This window comes from Colletotrichum lupini, chromosome 7 (assembly GCF_023278565.1).
Source record: "Colletotrichum lupini chromosome 7, complete sequence".
Classification (NCBI taxonomy): Eukaryota; Fungi; Ascomycota; class Sordariomycetes; order Glomerellales; family Glomerellaceae; genus Colletotrichum; species Colletotrichum lupini.
In genome coordinates, this window is record NC_064680.1 from 1,373,553 (window position 1) to 1,399,297 (window position 25,745).

Genomic DNA, 25,745 nt, shown 5'->3' on the forward strand with positions numbered 1-25,745 from the left:
ACTATTTTTATTTATAAATCCCGGAGGAATTACCCTACTTAAAAGGATATAGCTACGTTAATTATATATAATACTAGCCGACTATTTAAGTAGAAAATATTAATAACGATTTCCTAGTTAAAGTTGAACTTATTACGTAATTTAAACTTAAATTTACGTAGGCTCTGCGTATTTATTTAATATTAATAGCATACTTTTATTAACTACTCTAGCGCCCCTATTTTAATATTATTATTACTTAATTACTTTAAGAGGTTATATAGCCTCGTAACTAACGAGTGCCCGAATCTTTAGTATAGTTTTCTAAGCTCACTTTCCGTTAGGTAATTAATCGACTTCGTATTATTAATAAGCTTTATAAACATATACCCCTATCGTTATTTAACTATTTTAAAGTACTTATTACTAGAGATTCTATTCCTTATATTATTAAATATAATACTTAGTTAATCTATATTTTTTAAATATAAAAAGAATAGGGTATTAACGAGCAAAATATAAAAAGTTATCGTTCCGAAATACGTCTCTATTTTTATCATACCTAGGGCGACGATTTCCTTACTTAGGCCGAAACTAATCTTTATAATACCCGCTATTAATATATTAAATATTATTAATACGATCTTTTATAGTATTTAAAATTACCCTTTTCCCCTAGTTAATTATTATAATACCTTAGTATTTAAAATAATCATATAAAAATTATTTAAGCCGTACTTTTTATTTATATAAAATACTTATATAAGCTTAGTATTTAAGGGATCTAAGTAATACAAAAAGGACCCTTTTAGCTTACCCTAGATTTACTTAGTACTATATTCTTTTTTTTTAAATATTAAAAGAAATAGTATCTTTTTTTTAATTATTAAGAAAATAAGCTTTAGCCTTATTAAATTCGCCCTTTCGGCCGCCTTTATATCCGTTATTTAAAGGACCTTCCCTTACTATTTATAAATAAAAGCCTACTTATTAAGAGCTTCTACTACTCTCTATTCGTTTAGCCTCGTATATCCTCTAGAGGCTAACGGGGCGAAAAAAGAGTAGTTAATATTATCGATTTTATTATAATTTAATTCGTTAGTATAGGGGGTAAGATCTTCTTTATTTTCTAAATCTTTTATAGGGGGTATATACTTTAGGCCGCTACTTTAACTACCGTTACTAAGTTCCGTACCCCCGGACTTACTTTTATATATAATAAAGAATTAGTTAAACCGACGAGGGCTAGTTTTACCGTTTACTACCCTCGACTTTTTATACTATTTATATAATTTAATACGCTCTTTTTTAAAATAGTTACTTAACTAATATTTATCTTTTTTATAAATGTAGTATTACCTTTTTTATTACCCTACTTATAAGTTAAATCTCTACTTATTTAACGAATTTAGGCCTCCTTATTAGCGATTGCTATATTTAGCCTCTTTTTTTTTCTTATTATACGTTTAATTAACCTAATACTATTAATAAGGGCCGTCGTATACTTAGAAATAAGTTTAGTATAGTATTCTTATTTTAATATTAAAACTAAATCTTAGCCTTAAATAGAGTATCTCGTAGTTTTTAGGTACTTAGTATAGGGTTATTTTTACTTTTAGTATACGCTAAACTACGGTATGAAAGTATCTAACTTTTTATTTATTTATCCCCTTATTTAGCTAGGTTTTCGCTAGTTTATTAATTTAATTAATAAGCTTTTTAAAAATCTCTACTTATAATTTACCTTCTATTATCTTAGTTATAAATATATAAAGAATTGCTCGTAGTTTAGATAAGAGCTCTAGGTTCTTATTATAGGTCTTAAAGTAGCTTCGGATTACGTTAATTATACTAAAAAAGTCGTTTTAATTAAGATTACGTACCGCTTCGTAATAATAATTAGAGGCTTTGCCTACGAGTACGATATTAATTACCGAATAGTACTAATATTCCCTAATTCTAACTTTTTTATAATAATTATAAAATATTATTAAGGTTTCTTATAAGACCTTATACTTCCCCCTAGAATATAATTTCTTTTTTAAAAAGATCTTTTTAAGGTTTATAAATTACTTTATATTTATTATTAGATTTTTAGTATTTATATACGATCCTTACGTCGCTACGTACTATTAATAACTTCGGGTCGTTTACTTCCTTTTTTATTAGCTAATTAGTACCGAATTTCGTATTAGTAGTAGTAACGAGTTATAGATCGAAATAGGTAGAATTATTAATTATCGTACTTCTAGTACTATATTTTACCCCGGTATATCCTTTTATAATAATAGATTTCCGTTAGTAATTATAAAGAGGAAATCTAGGTCGTTTACCCTTTTTTTGAATTTATTAAAATAATTATACGCTCTATTAACTTATACTTAGTTTTATAATACGAATTCCTTTTTTATAATTATTATTATTAATATTTTATATAGCTCTTATAATTATAATTACGCTAGTAATACCCCTCGCCTATAAAGGAATTTATTAACTACTTTTATAATTCCTAAGCTTACGCTCGTAAACTATTCGTTTAGTTAATAACTAAAGTTATTTACGATTTTATAAAATAGGGGTTACCCCTATAGCCCCTTTTTTTTATAAACCTTAGTTAAATAGATTAATATTACGTTAATTTACTTATTATTAGGCTAATCCGCAATTTTATATATCTACGTCCCTTAATAGTCCGGGTTAATATTTACTTACTTATAAAGGATTGGAATTCTATTTAAGATCGGGTTTCGTCCTTTTCTTTTTTACCCTAACTCGCTAAGGGTCGTGCTCTAGCTTATGCCTATATTAATAATTACTAATATATTTAATCTTAACGGGGATATATCTAATCTGCGCGCTAGTTATAATAAATCCGTACTTTTATTACTTAACGAATTTATTAAGGTTTAAGAAATTCCCGCTTCCTCTCGCTATCTCGCTATTACTCTCGTTTTTATTATGTTTAATAATTACTACTATCTTTTTAAATCGCTAGCTATCGTATTTACTAAGATCTTCTTTTTTATTTAATATAAAAAAGTAGGTTTTAGTAGTTCCTTTTTATAATAATAGTAGTAGACGTTTATATTATTATAAGAAGATATAGTAATTAGTCTCGGGATCTTTATTAGTTATTAATTTCCGCTATTTTATATATTTCTAACCTCTTACGCTTTATACTCTTTATAATTTCTAAATAGCTTTTTTTTTAACTTACCTCCCCTTAGGTAGTATTTTATAAGAATAGTTAAAAATAGACGCTAAGCGGCTTATAAAAAAGCTATATAGGCTATTAAGAACTGTATAGGCCGTTAAGTATAATTAACGAAATTAAGCCCTCCTTTTTATAAAATTATAAATTTTAAAAACTTACTAAAAATACTTACTTATTACTTATATATAATAAGGTTAAATATTTTAAAAATCTTATTCTTTATAGCCTCTCGGTACCCTATTTTATATTTTTCAAGTAGTCTTTTTCGTAGCTTAATTATAGTTAAGTAATTATTACTTATTAGCGATCCCTTTTATTATTTAGTTAATTTTTTAAAATTAATAATCTTGCGCTAGGAGCTAATATAAAAAAAAGCCCTTTAGCGGCCCTTTAGAAAATTCTTTTTTTTTCTTTTTAAATCCTCGTCTTTTTAGCCTTTTTTTAAGCTAATAATAACTTTAGTAAGAGGTTATAGGACTATTTTAAAGTAGCTACTTTCTTTTTAAGTTAATTTCTAAGATCCGTAATACTCTTAACTCGATACTATTAAGACCTCTAAATCCCCTCTTTTTTTATTAAACCGTCCCTTATATTATATTCTTAAATAATACCTAGGGGGTAGTTAAAGGAGCTATAAGGAGGTTATTTAAATCGCGGGCTTAAGGTCGTATTTATAAAATCCTTATAATAATAAACTTTTCTATATACTATAAATCTCTTAGCTTAATAACTCCTATAGGGTTACCTTTATTACTAAATAAAAATATTTATATTTAGAAATCTCTTTTTTTAATCGCGCAGTACTTTTTTATACTATATTATTAAGCTCGTTTATTATACTAATTAATTAGGTAAGTAGTCGTTACGTAAGTATTTCTTTTTACTAATTTAACTAGTTAATTTTTAATTATAGGCCGGTTATAAAAAAGTCGTTTAGTAAAAAAGCTATTTAAAGTAATAATAAAAAGCTAGTTACTTAAGCGGTTTTATTAATTAATATAGTTTAATATAATAAACGTCGACCTCTCGTAAGTAATAAAGGGCTATAATTATTTAATTCCGTATAGTATTTAAGAATTACCTCTTTTTTTATCTATTTCTATAAGGTTAATTAATACGAATCTCTTATCCCGTATAGTATTAAGAGGTCGTCTCTTTTACGTAGCGAGATACCTTATTAATTTATAATAATAGAATTTAATTACTAATTAGTATTAGTATCCCTATTATAAAGTAGTTAGTTCGAACCGTAGTTAACGAAGAGATTAATTAAATTATATAAATATCTGCGTAGTAGGTATAAAAAGGAGGTTCTAACCGTAGGTTAGGCTAGCTACGATAATTATAAATAGGGCCCCTAATTGGCCCCTGCGCAGTCGGCTGTATGCCGCGGTCGAATTGGACTTCCAATCCGACACCATGGGAGGGTTTGCGGGTAGCCTGAGAGTGGTATGATATACACATTCAAACTTGACCGGACTGTCCTTGACCATGGGCACAGGATGTCCTGGCAGCGCGCGACTGTATTCCTTTTGCAAACCTGCGCGGTCGAACTCGTCCACTCCGTAGTCAACCTGCTCAGCCGAGATGTTTACAGCTTCACGCAAGGGCCAAGTAGCTAGGTTCCAGCAGAACTTGCCGGTCAGCTCCGCGTTGAGAACCGTATCCTTTCTTTGCTGGTCCGGTTTTTGATTGGCCGAGAACATAACATAGGGTGGATCGAATGTGAGGTTATTGAACTGAGAATAGGGTGCCAGGTTGTGCGTCTTCGGATCCGTTGCTGAGATGGTCGATATCCAGCCAATTGGCCGAGGAACAACGCATGCCTTGAACGGATCATGGGGAAGGTTGTGAGGTATTCCTCCCGACTGACTGCCAGGCTCAAAGTACATGATGATGGAACTCGAGAAGATACCGTATGCTTTTTTGGTTGAGATATGTTTGAATTTAGATGAGAAATCGATTTCCTGGACGGCGAGGTCAAGTAGCTTACATCAAAAGAGCTGAGAGTATCAATCAGTGGCTCTACAGACTATCATGTCTGTATTTACGTTCAGAAAAGAAAACCCTCGCAACGTACGGCAATTAGAATGCTTTGACACACAATTCTCAACAACCAGAGTTGCTGCCCGGGTAAGGGTGTGAGGGGGGTAGCGTCGGGCCCATGTCCACCGAGCCGGGCCAGAGCGGACATGAGCCAGGCAAGTGGAAAACACGGCCGATGAGATTGAACTTTGCATCCGCAAACACGGAGCTCGGGTTTTCCCCCGTTGTCAAGCAAACCAGACCACGCATTTGAGATTCGTGCGTTATGTGCAAGCTTTGGGCATCTGAAATGAAATGGAGTTACCTTGGTGATGCGAAAGAATGCATATAACGTCACGACATCTCCAATTCTTCTGCTGAACTTTCAACGTGCGGCCAAACGTGTAAGAAAACTAACTGTTGAGGCACACAAATATTATACAACCTTTTCTCAATCCCGACACTTCTTCCAAGCTCTTTCACCATGGATGTAGATGATGATGTCGAGCTCGGTCCCGGGCGCGATATTCCAACGGACGGAATTCCAGTCAACTTCGTCCCTGCCAAAGCCGGGGACGTCATCAAGCTAGGACTCATCACTTGCCGCGTCTTGGAAGATGGATCCCGCACAGGTGAGCTACCACTGAATGATATCCGCAGTTATACTCGCAATAAGGGTTTAAATTTGGTTTCATGAAGTGAGAGCTAACCGTATCTGTGCTTGCAGACAATCGTATCGGGGCCGCCGAGTTCACTCTCCCTCCCAGCTTGAAAGGACCTCCAGCCCATTGGCACGAGATGCATGACGAGACATTTTTGACGACCAAAGGCACCATTCGATACCACATCCCAAAGCCTGATGGCACCGAGGACACCATCGACGCGAAAGAAGGCGACTATGTCACGGTCCCTGTTCGGGCACCGCATACGTTCAGCAACCCGACTGACGAGGAGGCCAAGTTTTTCAACACATACACTCCGGCATACTACATCAATTACTTCAAGCTGTTGGGAACATACGTACAAGAGGGGAAGCCAATCTCGCCGAAGGAGCACTTGGATGCGATGTCGAACTACGCAACTCTTCCTGTGCCGAAGAAATACTCCCAGAAAAAATAACAGACTTAGGGGACCGCATTTGTGATGCTGTATACACATTCCAGGAATCTGGATTGTTGTACTTAGTAAACCCCGCAGGCTCTGATCACACAAGAACCTTGGTAATTGAAACTATCACTACCATGGTACAACCATACGTTCCTGGTTTGCCACATTCTACACAGACCTGTTGACTTGCGAGTGACTTAATATGCCTACATCTCACACTGAGATCCTTCCTTTTTTCACAGTGTTGGCCGTCATGTTCCACCTCAAAATCCCGGTGAAGAGGGGTTGGGCGGGGTGGTCGTAACATTTCGGCCGGCGCGCAGTATGACGCCGGGACTGTTTTCCGGACCCCTCATTGTCTATGCATTTACCGAGCTCCCATCACACCCCGGGGGTGTCGTCATGTGTTCGAAGCTGCCAAGCTGGGCCTGGGATAGTGTCAAGATTGACAAGACGCAGCAAGCCATTGGGACTGGGCTATCTAACGATAACGAAATGATACCTTTGGATACGTCTTCGCATTTATATGATGTTCCCACCTCACGTCTGATTCTAGCGTGACGATGACTTGATACTCATTGTAACTCGTATCATACATTGAAGTGAACTTGGAAAATCGAAGCTCGCCGCTACAAGGCCCCTAGATATCTCATCACCATCTACTCTACTCACTCTTTCCTATGCGATTGTCACAAACCTGGTAGACACCATGTTTATTGTCGCCTTACCAGCCATTTTCGTCGTGGTCACTCTGACCTTCGGTGTATTTTACGTACTCGTAGACTACATCCGTATCTTGCGGCTCAGACAACGAATGGCACCTGGGCCGTTCCCGCTACCGCTTTTTGGCAACATCTTCCACATCCCAAGCAGCAGACAGTGGAAGAAGTTTGAAGAATGGTCGCTGAAGTATCAATCTCCCATCATTACAATCTGGGATGGACACACCCCGGTCGTCATTTGTAACGATGCTTGGTCTATGTCTGACCTCTGCGACAAGCGGGCAAACGTCTTCTCATCTAGACCTGTAAAGACACTTACCGGAAAGATCTTTGGCCTCAACAAGTTCAATCAAGCGGGACTTGCATATGGTGAGCAGTGGCGTGTACACCGTCGCTTGACTGTAAGTCGCATCCCTGTTCAGAGTGGTTCTAACAAAGCCTTCCTTCCGCTCGTAATTCTAGCTGCTGACATGAACAAATCGTGCTCCGTAGCACTCTGCTGCCAACGCCCAGGTGGTCCAGACATATCGTACTTCCCAAGCCAATGAAGCGAAGATATTGATTGAAGACTGTCTGACGAAACCCGATCGATTCGTTGACAGTGCCTTACGCTTTACCGTATCGATTGTATCCATTATTGCCTGGGGCAGACGCATCGGGACTGAATCAGACACAGTCTTGAAGGTAGCTCAAGCATATGTCGGTAGCGCCAACCTCGGTTTCCCAGGAAAGACATACACCGAGGCCATACCTGCTCTTGCTGATATGCCGGCATGGCTGAATCCGCTGCCAAACCAACTCAGGAAGCTAGCCCAAACGTCGAACAAGTACTTTTACGCACTTTCCGACGAGGGATCCAACGCGGTACAAGACAACTTCGCCAAGAGACTACTGAAAGAGAAGGAGGAACATGGCCTCAGTAAAGTCGAAATTTCCAACCTCACAGGCAACTTCATCGGCGCCGGGGTTGACACTACCACTAGCACCATGCTGACTTTTGTTCTGGCCATGTGTTTGAATCAAGACGTTCAAAGCAAGGCGCACGAGGAAATCGATCGCATCGTCGGCCGCGATCGTTATCCCGACTGGTCCGACGAAGACAGTCTCCCGTATTTGGCGGCAGTCATCAACGAAACACTCAGATGGCGGCCTGCATTTGCTCTTGGCGGGCCTCCCCATGCACCCACCGAAGATGAAATCTACAACGGATTCTTCTTTCCGAGGGGAACATCGATCATCGGAAATCTCTACGCCATGCACCGAAACCCGCGGGAATTCCCCCAACCGCATCGATTCTGGCCGGAACGTTTTATGGAAAGTTTTGATGGGCCAGCATATCCTAACAAACGTGGACACAATACCTTTGGATGGGGACGTCGAGTCTGCAGCGGTGAAGCATTGGCCCAACAAAGCTTGTACTTCACCATTGTCTCTCTTCTCTGGGCTTTCGAGATCCGTCCGGGTGTAGACGAAAAGGTGGGCTAGTGCCAAGCTGAGTTTTGTCTTCATCAGGAGCTAATGACTTTTAAACTAGGGCAACGAAGTCGTTTTGGACCCAGATGCGTACACTGTGTCTCAGGTCAACCGTCCACTGCCTTTCAAAGTTCGCTTTCTGGCTCGATCCGAGACGATTGCAACTTTGGTGAGAACTGGTGCGCAAGAGGCGCGCACGCAACTGCGAGCGTATGACGCAATTACCAACGTCACGTTTGAGAGTGCGCAGTCTGTCTCCCTTGACATGCCCATCGCGCAGGCAGAGAAGGGTTCAATCGTTTAGTCCTGACGTCTGGATCGTTCAGTAGAATGTCGAATGATCTGAGACTAAGCCGACTCGGTGAAGTATACACAGGTGTCCAGACGCCTTTGAGATGAGGCAACTGCAGACATTTTGGGTTTGATTGCATTTGGAGACGGTCATATGTTCCATTGTAGTGACTGTAGCAAGTTAGTACTTTATCTACTTCCGTCAGGTCTGCTGACGGACGCTTCTCATTCCACGCCTTGTCTGCAACTAGGGCTCGAACGTGAGAAATTTCAGTCAGAACTTTTGAACTTTGACAACTTGCAACTCATATAGGTACAGTCATCCATATCACACCATTGACAACCACTGCCGTGACTTCGAGTGAGCGACGCGAAGACACATCAGACGAGTAGACATAAGATAGTATCCACCAAGTACTAGAACACTCAGACAGATACAAAATGAGATTAGAACCCAGATGTATGGCGAAATCATAGCTTCCTTTTCTTTGGGAAACCAATTGAAGAAGTCCGTAGAGAAAATTGTCTGATTTGAGAGTTATCACGTTAGAATACTTTGCCGCGATGATCAGACTTCCAATTTCCGTACAATAAGACGTACCAAGAAAGATACCAGACAAGCAGTGGCAAGGATCTGACTTACTGCAACAAACATGCTGGGTAGAAACACCATGGAGAAAATGGAAATATTCTGCATTCGCTTCCCATCTCGTTTGGATTCCAGGGCAATTTGCATGTTGGTCCTTGCATGAGACTGTACACGAGTTAGTGGGATATTATGATGAGAGTGTGTATGATTAAGCTGAGTATAAATAAACTCACGAGCTGAGTCGCCATCGACATTCCGTCTAATCTCATAGTACAGTCTCTTATAGTGTCCTCATACTCGTTTATTATCGACCTCAATCGGTTTCTGATCATAGAATTCACTTTTGCTTGCTTCCGCTTTAGATCTGCTTTGGTATCGGCACAAGCAAATGCCGAACGTCCATCCATGACGTTTGATGTTGAGTAACTCTCGGCCATTCCTTCGATATGAAGTAGCATCTCTTCCACCTGTGTCTTCCAGTTGAACAGGCCATTTCGGAGCTCCGTGGTGTTAAGCCAAAGGTCGATGATTGGCTGGGTAGCAGCCTGGTCACTTTCGCTTCCCTCATCGGAACCCAAGTAGTATGTAGCCTTTTCCAGCTCGCCTTGAGTATCCTCAACGAGCCGCTTTAGCTGTCTCTCTCTCTCTAGCTCAGTGAAGATTCCCGGAAGTAGGAATGGGTGTGACAAGGCGCTGGATGAGCAGTAGAGTCTGTCAATAATCTCATCCTCTATTTCAGCAGTGGTGCCGAAGACGATAGCGTTCGTCGAACCTGTCTTTGATAGGTGTGTTACCGAAAGAGCTAAGTCGCCATCCCATGCCATGGAGGTCCTGCTGTGATAAACTTCGAAGGCTTAGAATATGACGGTCTGTTGTCTACTCAGACTAGTAGACTTTGGTGTGAACCCACCGATAGCTGGCTCTTCAAGCTCACCCATAGCCACATCTCCCGAACAAAAGCTTGCCACATCTCCACGGCTGATGGTCCGAGAGATGCCACTATGAATCATCAGCTTGCTACAGATATATCTGAAGGTCTCGCGTGAAAAAGAAAGAGAGCGGATGGTTTTGGGTTGGTAAGCTGACGGGCTAGTCTTGGCTCGTCTTGCAAATCTGCAACAGATAATATCAGCCTTTCGCAATGCCAGTCTCTTCAAACCCCAGTACAACTATACTCATTGACAAAAAGCTTACACGACAGTGATCTTGGGCTTGTAGCTCTGGTCAAGGTCTCTGTGGTTCTTTTCACCGACTTTTATTAGTCTGAGAGCAACCAGCTATGGGTTGAGGCCAACACACGGCCACAAACCTCATGAAACCATTCCTTCCAACCTTCATCATTCACCTTCCACTGTTTGGGCTCCTGCAATAATGTGAGCTTTTTGTTAAGTATTGATCAATGACTTACCTTACCCCATCTTCGTCGTCTAATTGGACAACTTTGACAGATCTTGGCTCATATTCAAAGACGTTGGCGAGATCGGTCTCACTATTACTCAGCAATGACCCATCGAGGAGCCAGTCCATGTTTCAATTAATCAGGTAGGTGATATTTGTGGTGGTAGGTTATACATGTGGTTTATTTCCGTTTCATTCAATGAATGATGGACAAGCGTTGGATCATCCTGAGGGTGGAAATAGCTGCATTCTTTCTTGAGACTGGCAACAACACGGTACTTCAATCCGGCAGTCACTGGTGTCAACAGCCCTAATGACATTGGAGAACTGCCTCAACCCTTTGCCAACATCCGAATTTCTCCGTATTCCTGGAACGAAAGCTTCAACAAAAACGAGCCTCTGTGAAGAGTGAAACGAGGCATCTCGAGGCAGCCCAACCACTCCAAAGGAGCCCGAACTCCGCCCAAGGCGCTCTTCGGTATGCAAAGGAGGGGTCGAGATTCCGAAGTATCCACCCTTCCTGCAGGTCAAAAGCTCCGTTACTAATCTTCTCATGATAGAAAGCAGCTAATCAGTATAACGCAAGAAGCAATGCTACCCTGGCGTGCCAAGATAGATGCTCCGCCTGGTTGGAAGTACTGCAAATGAAGAGGTAGGCTTCGCTGCGGGCTGACAGCAGTATGCGATGATGTCGACGACTTCAAGATGTCTCCAATGATCGATTCACGTCGCCCTCCAAACCGATACTTGTCGGCATGTCGATGGCAAGATGTAACGCGTCTGTGCCTAACACTGCCTTTGCCTAGAGTCTCGCTCGCCTCATTCGGGTAGCCTGACGAGCGTGGTTCCCCGCCGTGTGGCCAACACGAGGCATAATCTGATTCGTTATGAACCCTGCCCCGGAAGAGGACTCCGACAGGTAGGCCATACAAAACTGTCAGTATGCAGCCCGTCATGCGTTCCGGCGATCAACTCAACCTTTTGGAGTTGTTCACCAAGCAATCATGACGAAGGAATTTGTTAGTGGTCGATATTGCGATGAGACAATGCTCCATCAGAAGCTCAGACAGTTGTTCCCGAACGCTTCGGGAGATGATATTGGAGTTCGAGTAAGACAATTCAAACTGTGCTCTCCTTCTTTGTGCTTTTTGTGTGCTAAAATCGAATCACCCAGTTCTCGCGAGGGAAATGGAACCTTGACCTGCCGCGGTCCCTCACACCAGTAAGCGACGAGCAGAACTATTGATGCATTCGAGTTTCAACATGGCTGATTTTTTGGCACTTGAAGGAAGAGCGGAATCTCTTCAGGTCTTCTTCTGGACCTGGCCACTATGCAAGCATTAGGCAGGTTTCACGCGAGACGAGAAGGGGATAAGTGACTGTTAGTATCCCTATTACAGGGTAGTTAGTTCGAACCGTAGTTAACGAAGAGATTAATTAAACTATATAAATATCTGCGTAGGTATAAAAAGGAGGTTCTAACTATAGGTTAGGCTAGCTATAATAATTATAAATAGGGCCCCTAATTAGCCCCTATATAGTCGGCTATATACTACGGTCAAATTAGACTTCTAATCCGATACTAACTTTCTCTTTTTTTTATCGATTTAACCGCTACGGTTAGAGGTATAATTCGACCTCGGGCCCGTTTACTAAGTCGTCTCCTTTTCCCCCTTTTCTCTATTTTTTTTATATAACCTATCCCTCTATTCGTACGGTAACTTTTCTATTATTTATAAATTACTTTAATCCCTTATTTAGTGCTACTTTTATAAAAGCGTTTGCGAGGTTATTTTTATTATTAATTTAATAAATCTTAAGTATCTCGCGCCTTTTATATAATTACTTAAGGGCTATAATATCGATTATAAGCCTCTTTTCCTTCGTCGTTCTTAATTTAACGAGGTATTCGTATAGCGAGTAAGAATCGGTATAAATAACCGTTAGAATAGGTAAAAGGCTAATTTAATTAGTAATCTTCCTTAGCGTCGTTAAAATTGTATAGGAGAGGTTAATGCCGTTAACTATACCGTATACCTCTAATACTAATATACTTCTTATTACCCGCTTACTTTTAGTTAATAAGTAATAGATTATATTACTATATATAGTAAATTCGCTCTCGCTTATACTCTCGTTAGCTAGGATAATAATATACCCTAATTACGAAGTAAGGTCGTTATTATTCGTAAATAACCTATTAACGAAGACGTAGAGCTTATTAGTCATAAGGTCGATTAGGTAATAAACGAGACCTCGATCGAGATTCGTTTACTATTACTTAAGCCGCTTATTAAGTACCTCGACGTCTCGTTTAGTTAGATCTATAGCCTGCGCTACCCTAGTATAGTTAAAATTTACCTCGGGCTAATAAATACTCGTAATATATACCCCTCGTATAAGCTTAGCCTTATACTACTTCTTAATATCGGTTACGTTCGGATCGACGAGGTTAATTTTCTCGCCCTACCCCTTTTATTAGAAAACGACGGTTTCCCCTTTAATTATAAGAATCCCGCTATTAAATACTAAGGGGGTGTTTATTATAAGGACCTTTTTTAGCTTCGCTACGAAGCCCGCTTTTTAAAGCTCCTTATCCTCCTTTTTTATAAAGTTAATATCGGATAGGCCTAATATATCGTCGGTTTATATTCTAACGATCCTAAATTAGTTACTTTCGTACTCCGTAACTAATAAGCACGGGTCGTACGTAGAGGTAACTATTAATAATTAATTAATATAAAAATCGTAATAAGTAGCCTACTAATAAGTACCCGATTCTACGAGCTTATATAGTAACTTAAGCACTTTAATAATCGTGCTTTCTAAGTACTTACTAGCTATTTCCTTCGGTAGATAGGCTAGGATTTTCCTTATGAGCCCTATAGCTAATTAAGTATAGGCCTAGGTAATATCACGGCTCTAAATCTCGTATCCTTTCTTCCGTAGCGATGCTATTAATACTATTATTAATCGTTAGCTATATCGCTATATAATAAGCGATTATATAAGTAGCGTCGCCTTTTTAACGTCGCCGTACTCCTAAATTACGTATTTAAACTTCTCATACGGCTAGGGTATTCCTTTCCTTTTAATCTTACGAACTATTTATAATTTAAATATGCGGAGGTTTATATATTTTTCTAGGTTATATAGGATAAATCGATAGACCCCTCGATTACGAAGAGTATTTGCTTTAATAAGATCCGATCCCTTATACGGTTTTTTAATAGTTATAATTATACCTTTTTTACGTAGTTTAACCGCTAGCTCGAAATCGGCTTTCTTTTTTACTATATAAAAAGTATTAATTACCTCGTTATTAATAATAAATTGCCGCGTTAGGGCTTACCGTCGTAATCTTTTGCGACGTCTTGCTAGTAGTATTAGTGCCCTTTTAGTAATTTCCTCTTTTTCGTCGTTTATTAGTACTACTACGACGATTTTATTAAGGATAATTTCCTATGCCTTTACCGCGGGTTATATAGTTTCCTCTAGCTCTTCTTTTTCTTATAGGTTAGAAATTACCTCGTTAGGATTTATATAATACGGTCTAACTACCGTAATTAATACTTTGAGTAGCTAGTTACGATCTCTTACGACTATATAAGAGCGCTCGTCGACGGAAATTAACTTATATAGCCTAGCCTATTATTAGGTAATTTCGCGCTATATTCGTATATCCAAATTTAGTAATATATTTAGATTATCCCCTATATCGGGCCTATTGCGCGTAGTAATTACCTCGTTAACTTACTTTTTTATACTTACCTCGCGCAGTACTTATATTACTTTTTTAACTACTTAGGCTCGTTAGCTTATACCTAGCGATAGTAGCGAGGCTAAGGTCGTTCTTAAATATGCTCTAAATACTAATAGCGTTAGTATAAGTCCGTTAGGCCCTATAATATCGTTATAGTATTTAAGTACTATCTAGAGGTATTCGTTATCGGTAGAATCCGGATTTTCCTTTTTAATAATTTTAAACGCCCTTTTTAACTACTAGTATGCCCTCTCTACTTTTTTAATACTATAGTGCGCTTTAATAAGTACGACTTTTAGCTATATACTATAGGCCGTCGCATTGTTCCTAAATTCTACTAACTTAAAGCTAGTACTAGTATCGGTTCTAATACCGTCTAGCGGTCCTTAGTATATATTAATCTAGCTTTTTTATAGGGCTACTTATACTGTTTTTACTTATAGATCCCGGAAGAATTGCCCTACTTAAAAGGATATAGCTACGTCGATTATATATAGTACTAGCCGACTATTTAAGTAGAAGATATCGACGACGATTTCCTAGTTAAAGTTAAGCTTATTACGTAATTTAAACTTAAATCTGCGTGGGCTTTGCGTATTTATTTAGCATTAGTAACATACTTTCGTTAACTACTCTAGCGCCCCTATTTTAATATTATTATTACCTAATTACTTTAAGAAGTTATATAGCCTCGTAACCGATAGGTACCCGAATCTTTAGTATGGTCTTCTAAGCTTATTTTCCGTTAGGTAATTAATTAACTTCGTATCGTTAGTAAGCTTTATAAACGTATACCCCTATCGTCGTTCGACTATCTTAAAGTACTTACCGCTAGAGATTCTATTCCTCGTATTATTAAATATAATACCTAGTCGATTTATATCTTTTAAATATAGGAAAAATGGGGTATTAATAAGTAAAATGTAGAAAGTTATTGTTCTAAAGTACGTCTTTACTTTTATTATACCTAGGGCGACGATTTCCTTACCTAAGCTAAAACTAATCCTCGTAATACCCGCCGTCGACGTATTAAGCATTACTAGCGCGATTTTCTATAGCGCTTAGAATTACCCTTTTCCTCTAGTTAATTATTACGATACCCTAGTATTTAGGATAATCCTATAGAAATTATCTAGGCTATACCTTTTGCTCGCGTAGAATACTTATACGAGCTTAGTATTCGAGGGATCTAAATAGTATAAAAAGGACCCCTCTAGCTACCCCTAGATATAGTTAGTACTATGTTCCTTTTTTTTAAATATCAATAGAGAGAGCGTTTTCTCTTTAATCGTTAAGAGAATAGGCTTCGGCCCTATTAGATTCGCCCTTTTAGCCGCTTTTATATCCGTTATCTAAGGGACCTTCCTTTACTATTTATAAATAAAAGCCTGTTTATTAAGAGCTTCCGCTACCCTCTATTCGTTTAGTTTTATATATCTTTTAGAGGCTAACGGGGCAAAAAAAGAGTAGTTAACATCGTCGATTTCGTCGTAATCTAATTCGTTAGTATAGGGGGTAAGATCTTCCTTATTTTCCGAATCTCTTATAGGGGGTATATACTTTAGGCCGCTATTTTAGTTACTATCGCTAGGTTCTATACCCCCGGATCTGCCCTTATATATAATAAAGAATTAGTTAAACCGACGAGGGCTAGTTTTACTATTTACTACCCTCGACTTTCTATACTATTTATACGATTTGGTACGCTCTTCTTTAGAGTAGTTACTTAACTAATATCTATCCTTTTTATAAATATAGTATTACTTTTTTTATTACCCTGCCCGTGAGTTAAATCTCTACTTATTCAATAAATCTAGGCCTCCTTACTAATAATTGCCGTATCTAGCCTCTTTTTCTTTTTTATTATACGTTCGATCGACTTAATATTACTAATAAGGGCCGTCGTATACCTAGAAGTAGGTTTAGCGCGGCATTTTTACTTTAATATTAAAGCTAGATCTTAGCCTTAAGTAGAGCGTCTTATAGTTTTCGGGTACTTAGTATAGGGTGATTTTTACTTTTAGTATACGCTAGATTACGGTATAGAGATATCCGACTTTCCGCTTATTTATCCCCTTATTTAGCTAGGTTTTCGCTAGCTTATTAATTCGATTAATAAGCTCTTCGAAGATCTTTACTCGCGATTTACCCTCTATTATCCTAGTTATAAATATAAAAAAAATCGCTCGTAGCTTAAATAGGAGCTCTAGGTTCTTATTATAGGTCTCGAAGCGGCTTCGGATTGCGTTAATTATACTAAGAAAGTCGTTTCGATCGAGATTACGTACCGCTTCGTAATAGTAATTAGAGGCTTTACTTACGAGTACGATATTAATTACTAAATAGTACTAGTGTTCCCTAATTCCGACTTTTTCGTAATAATCGTAAAATATCGTTAGGGTTTTTTATAAGACCTTATACTTCTCCCTAGAGTATAATTTCTCTTTTAGGAAGATCTTTTTAAGGTCTGTAAATTACCTCGTATTTATTACTAGATTTTCGGTTTCTATATACGATCCCTGCGTCGCTACGTATTATTAATAACTTTGGGTCGTCTACCTCTTTTTTTATTAGCCAATTAGCGCCGAATTTCGTATTAGTAATAGTAACGAGTCGTAGATTAAAATAAGTAGAATTATTAATTATCGTACTTCTAGTACTATATTTTGCCCCAGTATATCCTTTTATAATAATAGATTTCCGTTAGTAATTATAGGGAGGAAATCTAGGTCGTTTACCCTTTTTTTAAATTCGTTAAAGCGATTATACGCTCTATCGACCTATACCTAGTTCTATAGCACAAATTCCTCTTTTATAATTATCGCTACTAGTATTTCGTATAGCTCTTATAATTATAATTACGCTAGTAATACCCCTCGTCCGTAGAGGAATCTATTAATAGCTTTTATAATTCTTAGGCTTACGCTCGCGAACTATTTATCTAGCTAGTAGCTAAGGTCGTTTGCGATTTCGTAAAATAGGGGTTGCCCCTATAGCCCCTTTTTCTCGTAAACTTTAGTTAAATAGATTAATACCGCGTTAATTTACTTACCGTTAGGCTAATTTATAATTTTATATATCTACGTCCCCTACTAGTCCGGGTTAATATTTACCTACTTATAAGGGATTAGGATTCTATTTAGGATCGGGTTTCGTCCTCTTCTTTTTTACCCTAACTTACTAAGGGCCGTGCTCTAGCTTATGCCCGTATTAATAGTCGCTAGCGTGTTTAATTTTAATAGGGATATATTTAATCCGCGCGCTAGTTATAGTAAATCTATACTTTCGCTACCTAACGAATTTATTAGGGTTTAAGAGATTCCCACTTCTTCTTATTATCTCGTTACTACTCTCGTTTTTACTATTTTTAATAATTACTACTACCCTTTTAGATCGCTAGCTATCGTACTTACTAAGATCCTCCTTTTTATTTAGTATAAAAAGTAAGTTTTAGTAGTTCTTTTTTATAATAATAGTGGCAGACGTTTATATTATTATAAGAAGATATAGTAATTAGTCTCGGGATCTTTATTAGTTACCGATTTCCGCTATCCTATATACTTCTAGCCTCCTAAGTCTCGTGCTTTTTATAATCTTTAAATAGCTTCCTTCCTCGACCTACCTTTTTTAGGGTAGTATTTTATAAGAATAGTTAAAAATAGACGCCGGGCGGCTCGTAGAAGAGCTATATAGGCTATTAAGAACTATATAGGCTATTAAGTATAATTAATAAAGTTAAGCCCTCCTTTTTATAAAATCGTATATTTTAAGGACTTACCGAAAATACCTACTTATTACTTATACGCGGTGGGGTTAAATACCTTAAAAATCTTGTTTTTTATAGCCTCTCGGTACCCTATTTTATATTTTTTAAGTAGTTTTTTTCGTAGCTTAATTACGGTTAGGTAATTATCGCTTACTAGCGATCCCTTTTATTACTTAGTTAATTTTTTGAAATTAGTAATCTCGCGCCGGGAGCTAGTATAAAAAGAAGCCTTTAAGTAGCCCTCTAGAGGATTTTTTTCTTTTCCCCTTAGATCCTCGTCTTTTTAGCCTTTTCTTAGGTTAATAATAACTCTAGTAGGAGGTCGTAGGACTACTTTAGGGTAGCCGCCTTCTTTTTAAGTTAATCTCCGAGATCCGTAATACTCTTAGCTCGATATTATTAGGACCTCTAAATCCCCTCCTCCCTCGTTAAACCGTCCCTTATATTATATTCTTAAGTAATACCCGGGGGGTAGTTAAGGGAGCTACGAGGAGATTATTTAGATCGCGGGCTTAAGGTCGTACCCGTAAGATCCTCGTAGTAATAGACTTTCCTATATACCGTAAATCTCTTAGTTTAATAACTCTTATAAAGTTATTTTTATTACTAAGTAAGAATATTTACGTTTAGAGATCCCCTTTTTTAATCGCGCGGTGCTCTTTTATACCGTACTTTTACTAATTTAATTAATTAATTTTTAATCGCAGGCCGGCTATAGAAAAGTCGTTTAGTAAAAAAGCTACTCGGGGCGATAATAAAAGGCTAGTTACTTAAGCAGTTCCGTTAATTAATATAGTTTAACGTATTAAACGTCGACCTCTCGTAAGTAATAAAGGGCTACGATTACTTAATTCTATACGGTATTCGAGAATCGCCTCCTTTTTTATTTATTTTCGTAAAGTTAATTAGTACGAATCTCCTATTTTATATAGTATTAAGAGGTCGTCTTTTTTACGTAGCGAGATACTTTACTAATCTACGATAGTAGAATTTAATTATTAATTAGTATTAGTATCCTTATTATAGGGTAGTTAGTTCGAACCGTAGTTAACGAAGAGATTAATTAAACTATATAAATATCTGCGTAGGTATAAAAAGGAGGTTCTAACCGTAGGTTAGGCTGGCTACGATAATCGTAAATAGGGCCCCTAATTGGCCCCTGCGCAGTCGGCTATATGCCGCGGTCGAATTGGACTTCTAATCCGATAGTGACAAAGGAAACTTTTCCAGGTATATTTTGAGCAGGACATGTGTTTGTACCCGTGTGGTTAACCTTGTTCCAAGATCTCAGACCTATCTTCAGGTCGATGGTTTTCGTAGTCGCTCAATATACTCTCTCTATTGGAGGTTGTAGAAGTTGATCCCCATGTCCCACCCTCGCCCTTGGCGGCTCTTCTGTGCGGCCTTGATGAGTGCGAAGCCTCGGATGGCTTTTTCTAATGGTATTCAGCGCATTTTCGTTGAGCCTGATTTTGACAGCAGGTGACTCTTCACTGGATGGTGGTAGAGGCCAAGGCACAGGCTCGACACAGTAAGCTTTGCTTTCCACACATCGCCTTTGAATACGTCGCAGTTCTTCAAATACTTCCTTGCAAGTTGCTCGTTTCCTGACCGCTGACTCGACGATCAACATTCTGTTCTGAACGAACTTTAGAAGATCATGGGTGTACTGAGTACAATCTCGATGATTATGAAGCCCGTCAAACCACTACGATTCATCAGTCCGGGCTTCTGTCTGGTGACGGCTGTGGAACGATACATACTCGGGTCACATTTGGTTTTACCATGGCACCCATACTTCTCAAGGAGGTGTCGTCATCGGATGCAATACGCACAACTTGTACAATGTCGAAGTAAATATCGGACTTGAACTCCTGGCCCCATATCGATGATCTCGTCATTCGGTATTCGGCAAAATCTTCCGACAGCTCCCATCCACCCAACAGCCACGTAACGAACTCGACATAGACGCATCCCAGAGTCCAAATGTCCCAAGATCGTGAGATCATAGCACCCTCAATATCGCATTCCGGGGGCCGGTAAGTAGGCGTTCGCCCTATGCCAGAGTTGTTGGGAATATTAGATCGACTTCTCTTGCTGTTAAAAACGCCCAGTCCGAAGTCCGATATCACGAGCCTTCCCGGATCACCCATCGAACTTCGAAACCAGAGAATATTATCTGGCTTTATATCTCCATGGCGACCGTACTTCACAGCATTCTCAGTGTTGCCATCGACCTTTCCTGGGTACTCATGGATCCTGGCAAGGCCGGCAGCCATGCCAGCAGTCTGCCTCGCAACCCAACGGACGAGGTCTTCGCCCATGTCTGGTTCACTATGAATTTCCCAGTACTTGACCAAATCACACTCGGCCCAGGGGAAAAGAAAGTAAAAGAAACCCTTCTGACTCCAGGTTGTGAGCAGTGAAATCAAGTGTTCATGGGCGTTTTCGCTTTCAAATTTCCGCAACATCTGAAGTTCTCGCTGGAAGGCCGCCGTATCTGTGGATCGAAGTCTCTTCAGAGCAAAAAAGCACTAGGAGATTCGCGTTAGCCATTGATCAGCAAACCTGGCATGATTCCACCTCTAGTCCCGACTCTGCTCTTAAAGAAACTTGACTATTATCATAAAAAGTGGGTACTTACATCTGCCCCGTTTTGACTGAAGTCGTGATGGCGGGGATGCAACTTGACCTTAAATACTTCACTGAATCCACCAGTTGCTCCATCGTCATTGGGGTCAGATTGGTATGTCAAGGGGAGTATGACTCGATCATCAAACTTTCGATATTGGGCCTCGCTTCCTTGAATGCCCTTGAGAAATGGAACCCTTAGCGTCCATTGCCAGTCATCGAAAGACCTCAGTGAATTATGTCTCCAACCTTGGAAACATCCCAAGGGTTTGTCGAGGTCTTTTCTTTTTCGCAAGTCAACCTTGTTTCTTTGGCCTAATTCGACTTTTTGAAGAGGCAGATCTGAATCACAAACTCCGGTTACAGGGTCTAGAAACTCCCGGATAGACCTTACCCTCTCAATCAGGCAAAGAATCGCAAAGACCTGTCGATAACACCTACTCCCCGGAGAGCTCTCGCATACCCTTTGAGCTATGCGGTTTATATCGGAGTCATCGTCCAAAGCCTCTGTAAGTTCTTGTTTCACCGCTTCAGGACCAACAAGTTCCTCCAAAAGGCCAGTCGGGAGGTATCCTTCCGTTACTTCAGGGTGAGGATGGGGCTGATAATGGCTCCGAAGAAGCTCATCTAGTGGTACTCCAGTGTAAGCGCTGGGGGGACTTTGGGCCTGGTCTGTCGAGCGGATTGGTGGGTTTCGGTTCCCGACACTGGTCTGTTCGCTAGGTGCTGCTGGGCGTTCTTTTGGAACGTTATCGAGGCCCTGGTTCCCATGAATAGCGTCAAGCGCAGGGTTGTGCTCATCGCCCTGTGGTTCGTGTTAGGAAATCGTGCAGCTTGAATGGCAGAAGAGGGCCCAATTTGCAACTGACAATAACAACTTTCGGAATGCTGCCACCTAGATGGAGGTAAGACAGATCTTCGCTCAATGTGCGAGGGTGGCGATTGGGGCTGGGGCCGCTGGGTATGTTCGGATGGTATTCCGGAGGCATTGTGGAGTGGTACGCTTCATTAGTAGCACCAAAGATGAAATGTGCAAGTATCAAGCTAGGAAGCCTCGAGCAGCAAGATCGTGTTTGTCGAACCGGAAACGATGTCTCATCCTAGTGGAAGAGAAGGGAGTTTTAATGGGCGAGTCTGGCAACTATGCTGCACAGCCAGCCTCACGAAGTAATGCCCCAGAGAGGAATGGTCGATCATCAGCTTTATGGCCTCCAAGTGGTGTAAGCAGCGATTACGATGCAGAATGGACGGGCTCTGACCAGGGCAGCGGCAGGCTGTGGACTGACGGGGTTTACATGCAGGCTGTAAGTCTGTACCTGCAAGGGAAAGAGAAAGTCGGTGTCAGAGGGGCCTGGAGACTCGGGGAAAAAGAAGGCTGCGCAAGTGCGCAGATGCGCGTGTACTGTACCCATAACCCGGAACTCATGGCATACCAATTGAATAAGAGAAGAAGCCGTAGAAAGGAGCAAGGGAACGATATTTTGGTGCACCCTTGGAAGTCGCGATGTGTTAAGAACCGCTTCTTCAGAACGGAGCAGAGCTATGTTGGCGTGGAAGTGGATTCACCCCCATCGCTGCAGTAGATGGGTGCGCGAAGGCATCCCCATAGGCCGAAGTGGATGCGACGACGAGGAACCCTGAGCCTACAGCTGACACTTGGGCTAGCTTGCTGTGCGGGAATTCCAATTCATGTTGATGGTGTGAGCAGAAAGTGGTCAACGAATCCATTCGACAGAAGCGTTCTGGAATGCAGCTTAACATGCAACCACACGAAGGGAGCAGGTGATTGGCTTTGATCAGGCAACCGCACCATAAACCTGCAGATATTGATGCAGTCTTGCAGCATGTTATGAGTGATCTGCTTGAGGTCAACCAATCATACCCTGGTAGGACTAAAACGCTGCAAGCCCTCCTCGGCCCTTAAGTGTAGGCGCATTCCACCGAGAATCAGACCCGGCCATCTTCCTCTTCGGCTCTCACCATCCGTTACCGACATTCTGGGGAAGAGAAAAAAAAGACATAAGAGAAAACAACAGCAGCACACAATGGATAGCAGCTTCAATGTACGTCGGAATAAGCAGCAAGGATGCCAGAGGATATCTGGATCCTCCATCGCCCCGGAGAGACTCTCCCGTTATCTTAAAGAAGAATTCAATTCCCACCAGTTCGAGTTTGAGTCAAGAAAAAACTCTTACGTGATCCGGGCTCCGCGTGATCTCTCGCCAGTACGTGCGCCCTAAAGTTAAGGAACATGGAAGATCGCTAATGCAAAAACAGGATGAAATTCAAAGACTCCGGACAAGTCGCATGTAGGAATAGTAGAACCAGCGATGGAGCGGAAAAGGAACTATTTGCTGCTCGAGTTTTTCGGGCGAAACACGACGGCGTTGAGAATTCACAGCATAGCCACGGGGTTTGGGAAGGATTGCATTCGTTTGGCACATCAATGCTTTGAGAATATCACATCATGAGGATTTGGAAAATCTTGGGACATCAATTCTTGTATTGTGATTTACTAGACTCAATTAGAACACACTCGTTCACTGTCACCTCAGGCGTTCCCATGTCAGGATCACCTATCAGCAGGTGCTCTAAAAAGGGCGTCCAACCTGTCAGAAGCCTAGGAAGCCCCAACTTTACCAACCTGCGATCGCCGTGCATTGACTCGAACCTGAAAGTTTACAGGTTTCACGAACCAACAGTTCCTAGTAACCCAGGGAGCGTCCCTACAAATTTCAAAATCAAACTCGTGCAGTAACCTGGGCATCAATTTCGAAATTTCCAAGATGGAAATGTGTCTTCCGATGCAGGTTCGTGATCCCAGGCCGAACTATCAGCTCGTCAGTGACAGCACTGGAACATGCAATCTCTAGCTCTTCTACAGGTGGCTTACCGGCATCCAGTGTCTGTTCATCGCTGACAAACGATCGGTATCCGTAGTCAACCATCGATCCGGTCTGAAAGAGGCTGCATCTTCGCCAAAGATGGACGGGTGGTGGTGCTCAACCCAAGTGTTGATGCCCACGATGGTCTAATAATGATTAGTGAATGTCAACCAGTCTACAATGCTGACATGGTTTCAACATACCCCGGCTGGAAAGAATTTCCCTGCAATAGTAGCTCCTCCTTCAGGAACAACTCTCTCGAGGGGAAGCCCAGTCGCGGGATGCAATCTCAATGCCTCTTTAATGACTGCCTGGAGGTATGGCAGCTTCAGACTCTCCTGGAAGTTTAGTCGTCGAGGATCACCAGTTCTCTGGGAATAGAATTCGTCAATCTCTTTTTGCAGCTTGCTCATCTCTTTAGGGTTCCGGAGAAGCTGATATAAAATGGCGCTAAGGCTGATGGCGGTCGTGTCTGAGCCTGCAACCATGTTTGATACACAACCCGCCAGAACATGGTATTGAGAGAAAGTTGATGAGTCCTCGGAGTGCTTTCCGAGAAATTTGGAGAGAAAGTCCATTGTGCCAGACTGTTCAGAGAGATGCGAAGTATCCTCAGCATCGACTGCTTTGGGCTTTGCCTGATGGTCTGCCAAGCAACCCTTGGTGAACTCGACGATGAATTGCCTGCCAGTACCCCGTTTACCTAGCCGACTCCTGATGGGTGCTAAGTAGGAGTGGAGGTACGAGTATACTCCTACCATAGTCGCGTAGTAGATGTGATTTTCGAGATTCTTGATCACCGCTCCGACATCGAGACCCCGGTCCAGGAATCCAAGTCTCTTGGAGTAGGTGATCATACCAACCACGTCGAATGCGTAACACTGGAACCAATGACCCATGTCAACAGGCTCTACCGTCTTTCCTCTGCCACTCATCTCTGAGAGCCTTCTGGAGAACAAGTCCGCACACTCATCGACGTAGCTCTCGTAGTGCACCAAGGAGGACATGCTGTACATGCTTTGATAGAGACGTCGATTTTCGCTGTGGCGCTTCTCGTTTCGGTCCGAGAACAAAGACCATTGATGCGGGTTTGGATCACCCCACGTGTCGTACCACGTAGACTTTGAAAATGCGTGGCCATGACCGTAGATCACCTTCGCTGCGTGTGGGTCATTGATACTGAATCTATTTGGACCATATCGGACAATTGAGCCTTGGAGGAGTTAGCTCATTTACACTGGATTCTTCCAAGTTGATAAAGTCTTCGAGACAAGACTGTGTTTCTGTCCAGTAGAACCCCTCCAACAAGACGACTTGCCATATTTTCGGTGCAGCTCAATGTTGTCAACCTCGAAGCGGCCCTGATGAATCCTCCACGCGTACCATAGGTCCGTGAACCGCGCAAAGAAGGGGCCGGGGACGGATGCGAGTGGGGCCGCGAAGCCGCGATAGATCTTTGCCAGGAGCTGCACTCCCACAAAGAGTGCGACTATCACCAAAAGGACGTATGCCTGCATTCTATCGATTGATACGGCTGTTGCAGAACCCTCTGTGGATGCTTGGAAATGTGTGTAATCAGATAATCCATCAGTTATCGCAGTTGCTCATGGGAGATAGCGGGCTCGAGATTGGCAACTATGCGCTATGCAGCTCCCGAGGCTAAGAAAGCTAGCCAAGGCATCTCAAAGGCGGGGTCAATCATTGCGAGTTTCCACTATCATGGAAGTCAAGGCTCTGAATGACGTACGGTGTCCGCGGACAACCTCATGGCGACCCCGCATGTCTGCTTGCTTGCGGTCCCGGCTGCTTCGGCCGGCAGTCCGAGCGCAGGATGGTATCTCACTACTAGTCTGTCTAAGCCAACCCATATCCGATGAACACCAATCACATCTTGGGTAAACT

General features: G+C 40.8%; 9 protein-coding genes across 9 annotated transcripts; 4 read left to right on the top strand and 5 right to left on the bottom strand.

Moving 5' to 3' along the window:
• Nucleotides 1–4,506: 4,506 nt before the first annotated feature.
• CLUP02_13419 (flavoprotein oxygenase) lies at nucleotides 4,507–5,085 on the bottom strand (the record flags this gene model as incomplete). Its single annotated transcript, XM_049292358.1, has 1 exon — nucleotides 4,507–5,085. The coding sequence occupies one exon, from the start codon at nucleotides 5,083–5,085 to the stop codon at nucleotides 4,507–4,509; it is 579 nt and encodes a 192-aa protein (XP_049149504.1).
• Nucleotides 5,086–5,702: 617 nt separating this feature from the next.
• On the top strand, nucleotides 5,703–6,337 carry CLUP02_13420 (uncharacterized protein; the record flags this gene model as incomplete). Its single annotated transcript, XM_049292359.1, has 2 exons — nucleotides 5,703–5,850; nucleotides 5,946–6,337. The coding sequence occupies 2 exons, from the start codon at nucleotides 5,703–5,705 to the stop codon at nucleotides 6,335–6,337; spliced, it is 540 nt and encodes a 179-aa protein (XP_049149505.1).
• A 697-nt stretch (nucleotides 6,338–7,034) lies between these two features.
• CLUP02_13421 (uncharacterized protein) lies at nucleotides 7,035–8,824 on the top strand (the record flags this gene model as incomplete). Its single annotated transcript, XM_049292360.1, has 3 exons — nucleotides 7,035–7,448; nucleotides 7,540–8,523; nucleotides 8,582–8,824. 3 exons carry the CDS (start codon nucleotides 7,035–7,037, stop codon nucleotides 8,822–8,824), a joined length of 1,641 nt encoding a protein of 546 aa, XP_049149506.1.
• Nucleotides 8,825–9,379: 555 nt separating this feature from the next.
• CLUP02_13422 (uncharacterized protein) lies at nucleotides 9,380–10,927 on the bottom strand (the record flags this gene model as incomplete). The annotated part of the gene is made up of 6 exons (XM_049292361.1): nucleotides 9,380–9,565; nucleotides 9,634–10,231; nucleotides 10,307–10,513; nucleotides 10,595–10,677; nucleotides 10,746–10,763; nucleotides 10,814–10,927. 6 exons carry the CDS (start codon nucleotides 10,925–10,927, stop codon nucleotides 9,380–9,382), a joined length of 1,206 nt encoding a protein of 401 aa, XP_049149507.1.
• Nucleotides 10,928–10,997: 70 nt separating this feature from the next.
• CLUP02_13423 (uncharacterized protein) lies at nucleotides 10,998–12,173 on the top strand (the record flags this gene model as incomplete). Its single annotated transcript, XM_049292362.1, has 9 exons — nucleotides 10,998–11,031; nucleotides 11,091–11,199; nucleotides 11,247–11,276; nucleotides 11,359–11,426; nucleotides 11,478–11,576; nucleotides 11,605–11,682; nucleotides 11,747–11,907; nucleotides 11,973–12,020; nucleotides 12,087–12,173. 9 exons carry the CDS (start codon nucleotides 10,998–11,000, stop codon nucleotides 12,171–12,173), a joined length of 714 nt encoding a protein of 237 aa, XP_049149508.1.
• Nucleotides 12,174–15,358: 3,185 nt separating this feature from the next.
• On the bottom strand, nucleotides 15,359–15,598 carry CLUP02_13424 (uncharacterized protein; the record flags this gene model as incomplete). The annotated part of the gene is made up of 1 exon (XM_049292363.1): nucleotides 15,359–15,598. One exon carries the CDS (start codon nucleotides 15,596–15,598, stop codon nucleotides 15,359–15,361), a length of 240 nt encoding a protein of 79 aa, XP_049149509.1.
• A 3,997-nt stretch (nucleotides 15,599–19,595) lies between these two features.
• Nucleotides 19,596–21,947, bottom strand: CLUP02_13425 (protein kinase; the record flags this gene model as incomplete). Its single annotated transcript, XM_049292364.1, has 5 exons — nucleotides 19,596–19,763; nucleotides 19,847–20,035; nucleotides 20,091–20,861; nucleotides 20,972–21,763; nucleotides 21,828–21,947. The coding sequence occupies 5 exons, from the start codon at nucleotides 21,945–21,947 to the stop codon at nucleotides 19,596–19,598; spliced, it is 2,040 nt and encodes a 679-aa protein (XP_049149510.1).
• A 1,056-nt stretch (nucleotides 21,948–23,003) lies between these two features.
• On the top strand, nucleotides 23,004–23,271 carry CLUP02_13426 (uncharacterized protein; the record flags this gene model as incomplete). The annotated part of the gene is made up of 2 exons (XM_049292365.1): nucleotides 23,004–23,183; nucleotides 23,236–23,271. 2 exons carry the CDS (start codon nucleotides 23,004–23,006, stop codon nucleotides 23,269–23,271), a joined length of 216 nt encoding a protein of 71 aa, XP_049149511.1.
• Nucleotides 23,272–23,504: 233 nt separating this feature from the next.
• On the bottom strand, nucleotides 23,505–25,711 carry CLUP02_13427 (cytochrome P450; the record flags this gene model as incomplete). The annotated part of the gene is made up of 6 exons (XM_049292366.1): nucleotides 23,505–23,534; nucleotides 23,603–23,788; nucleotides 23,852–23,989; nucleotides 24,047–25,056; nucleotides 25,150–25,392; nucleotides 25,591–25,711. The coding sequence occupies 6 exons, from the start codon at nucleotides 25,709–25,711 to the stop codon at nucleotides 23,505–23,507; spliced, it is 1,728 nt and encodes a 575-aa protein (XP_049149512.1).
• Between the last annotated feature and the right edge of the window lie 34 nt (nucleotides 25,712–25,745).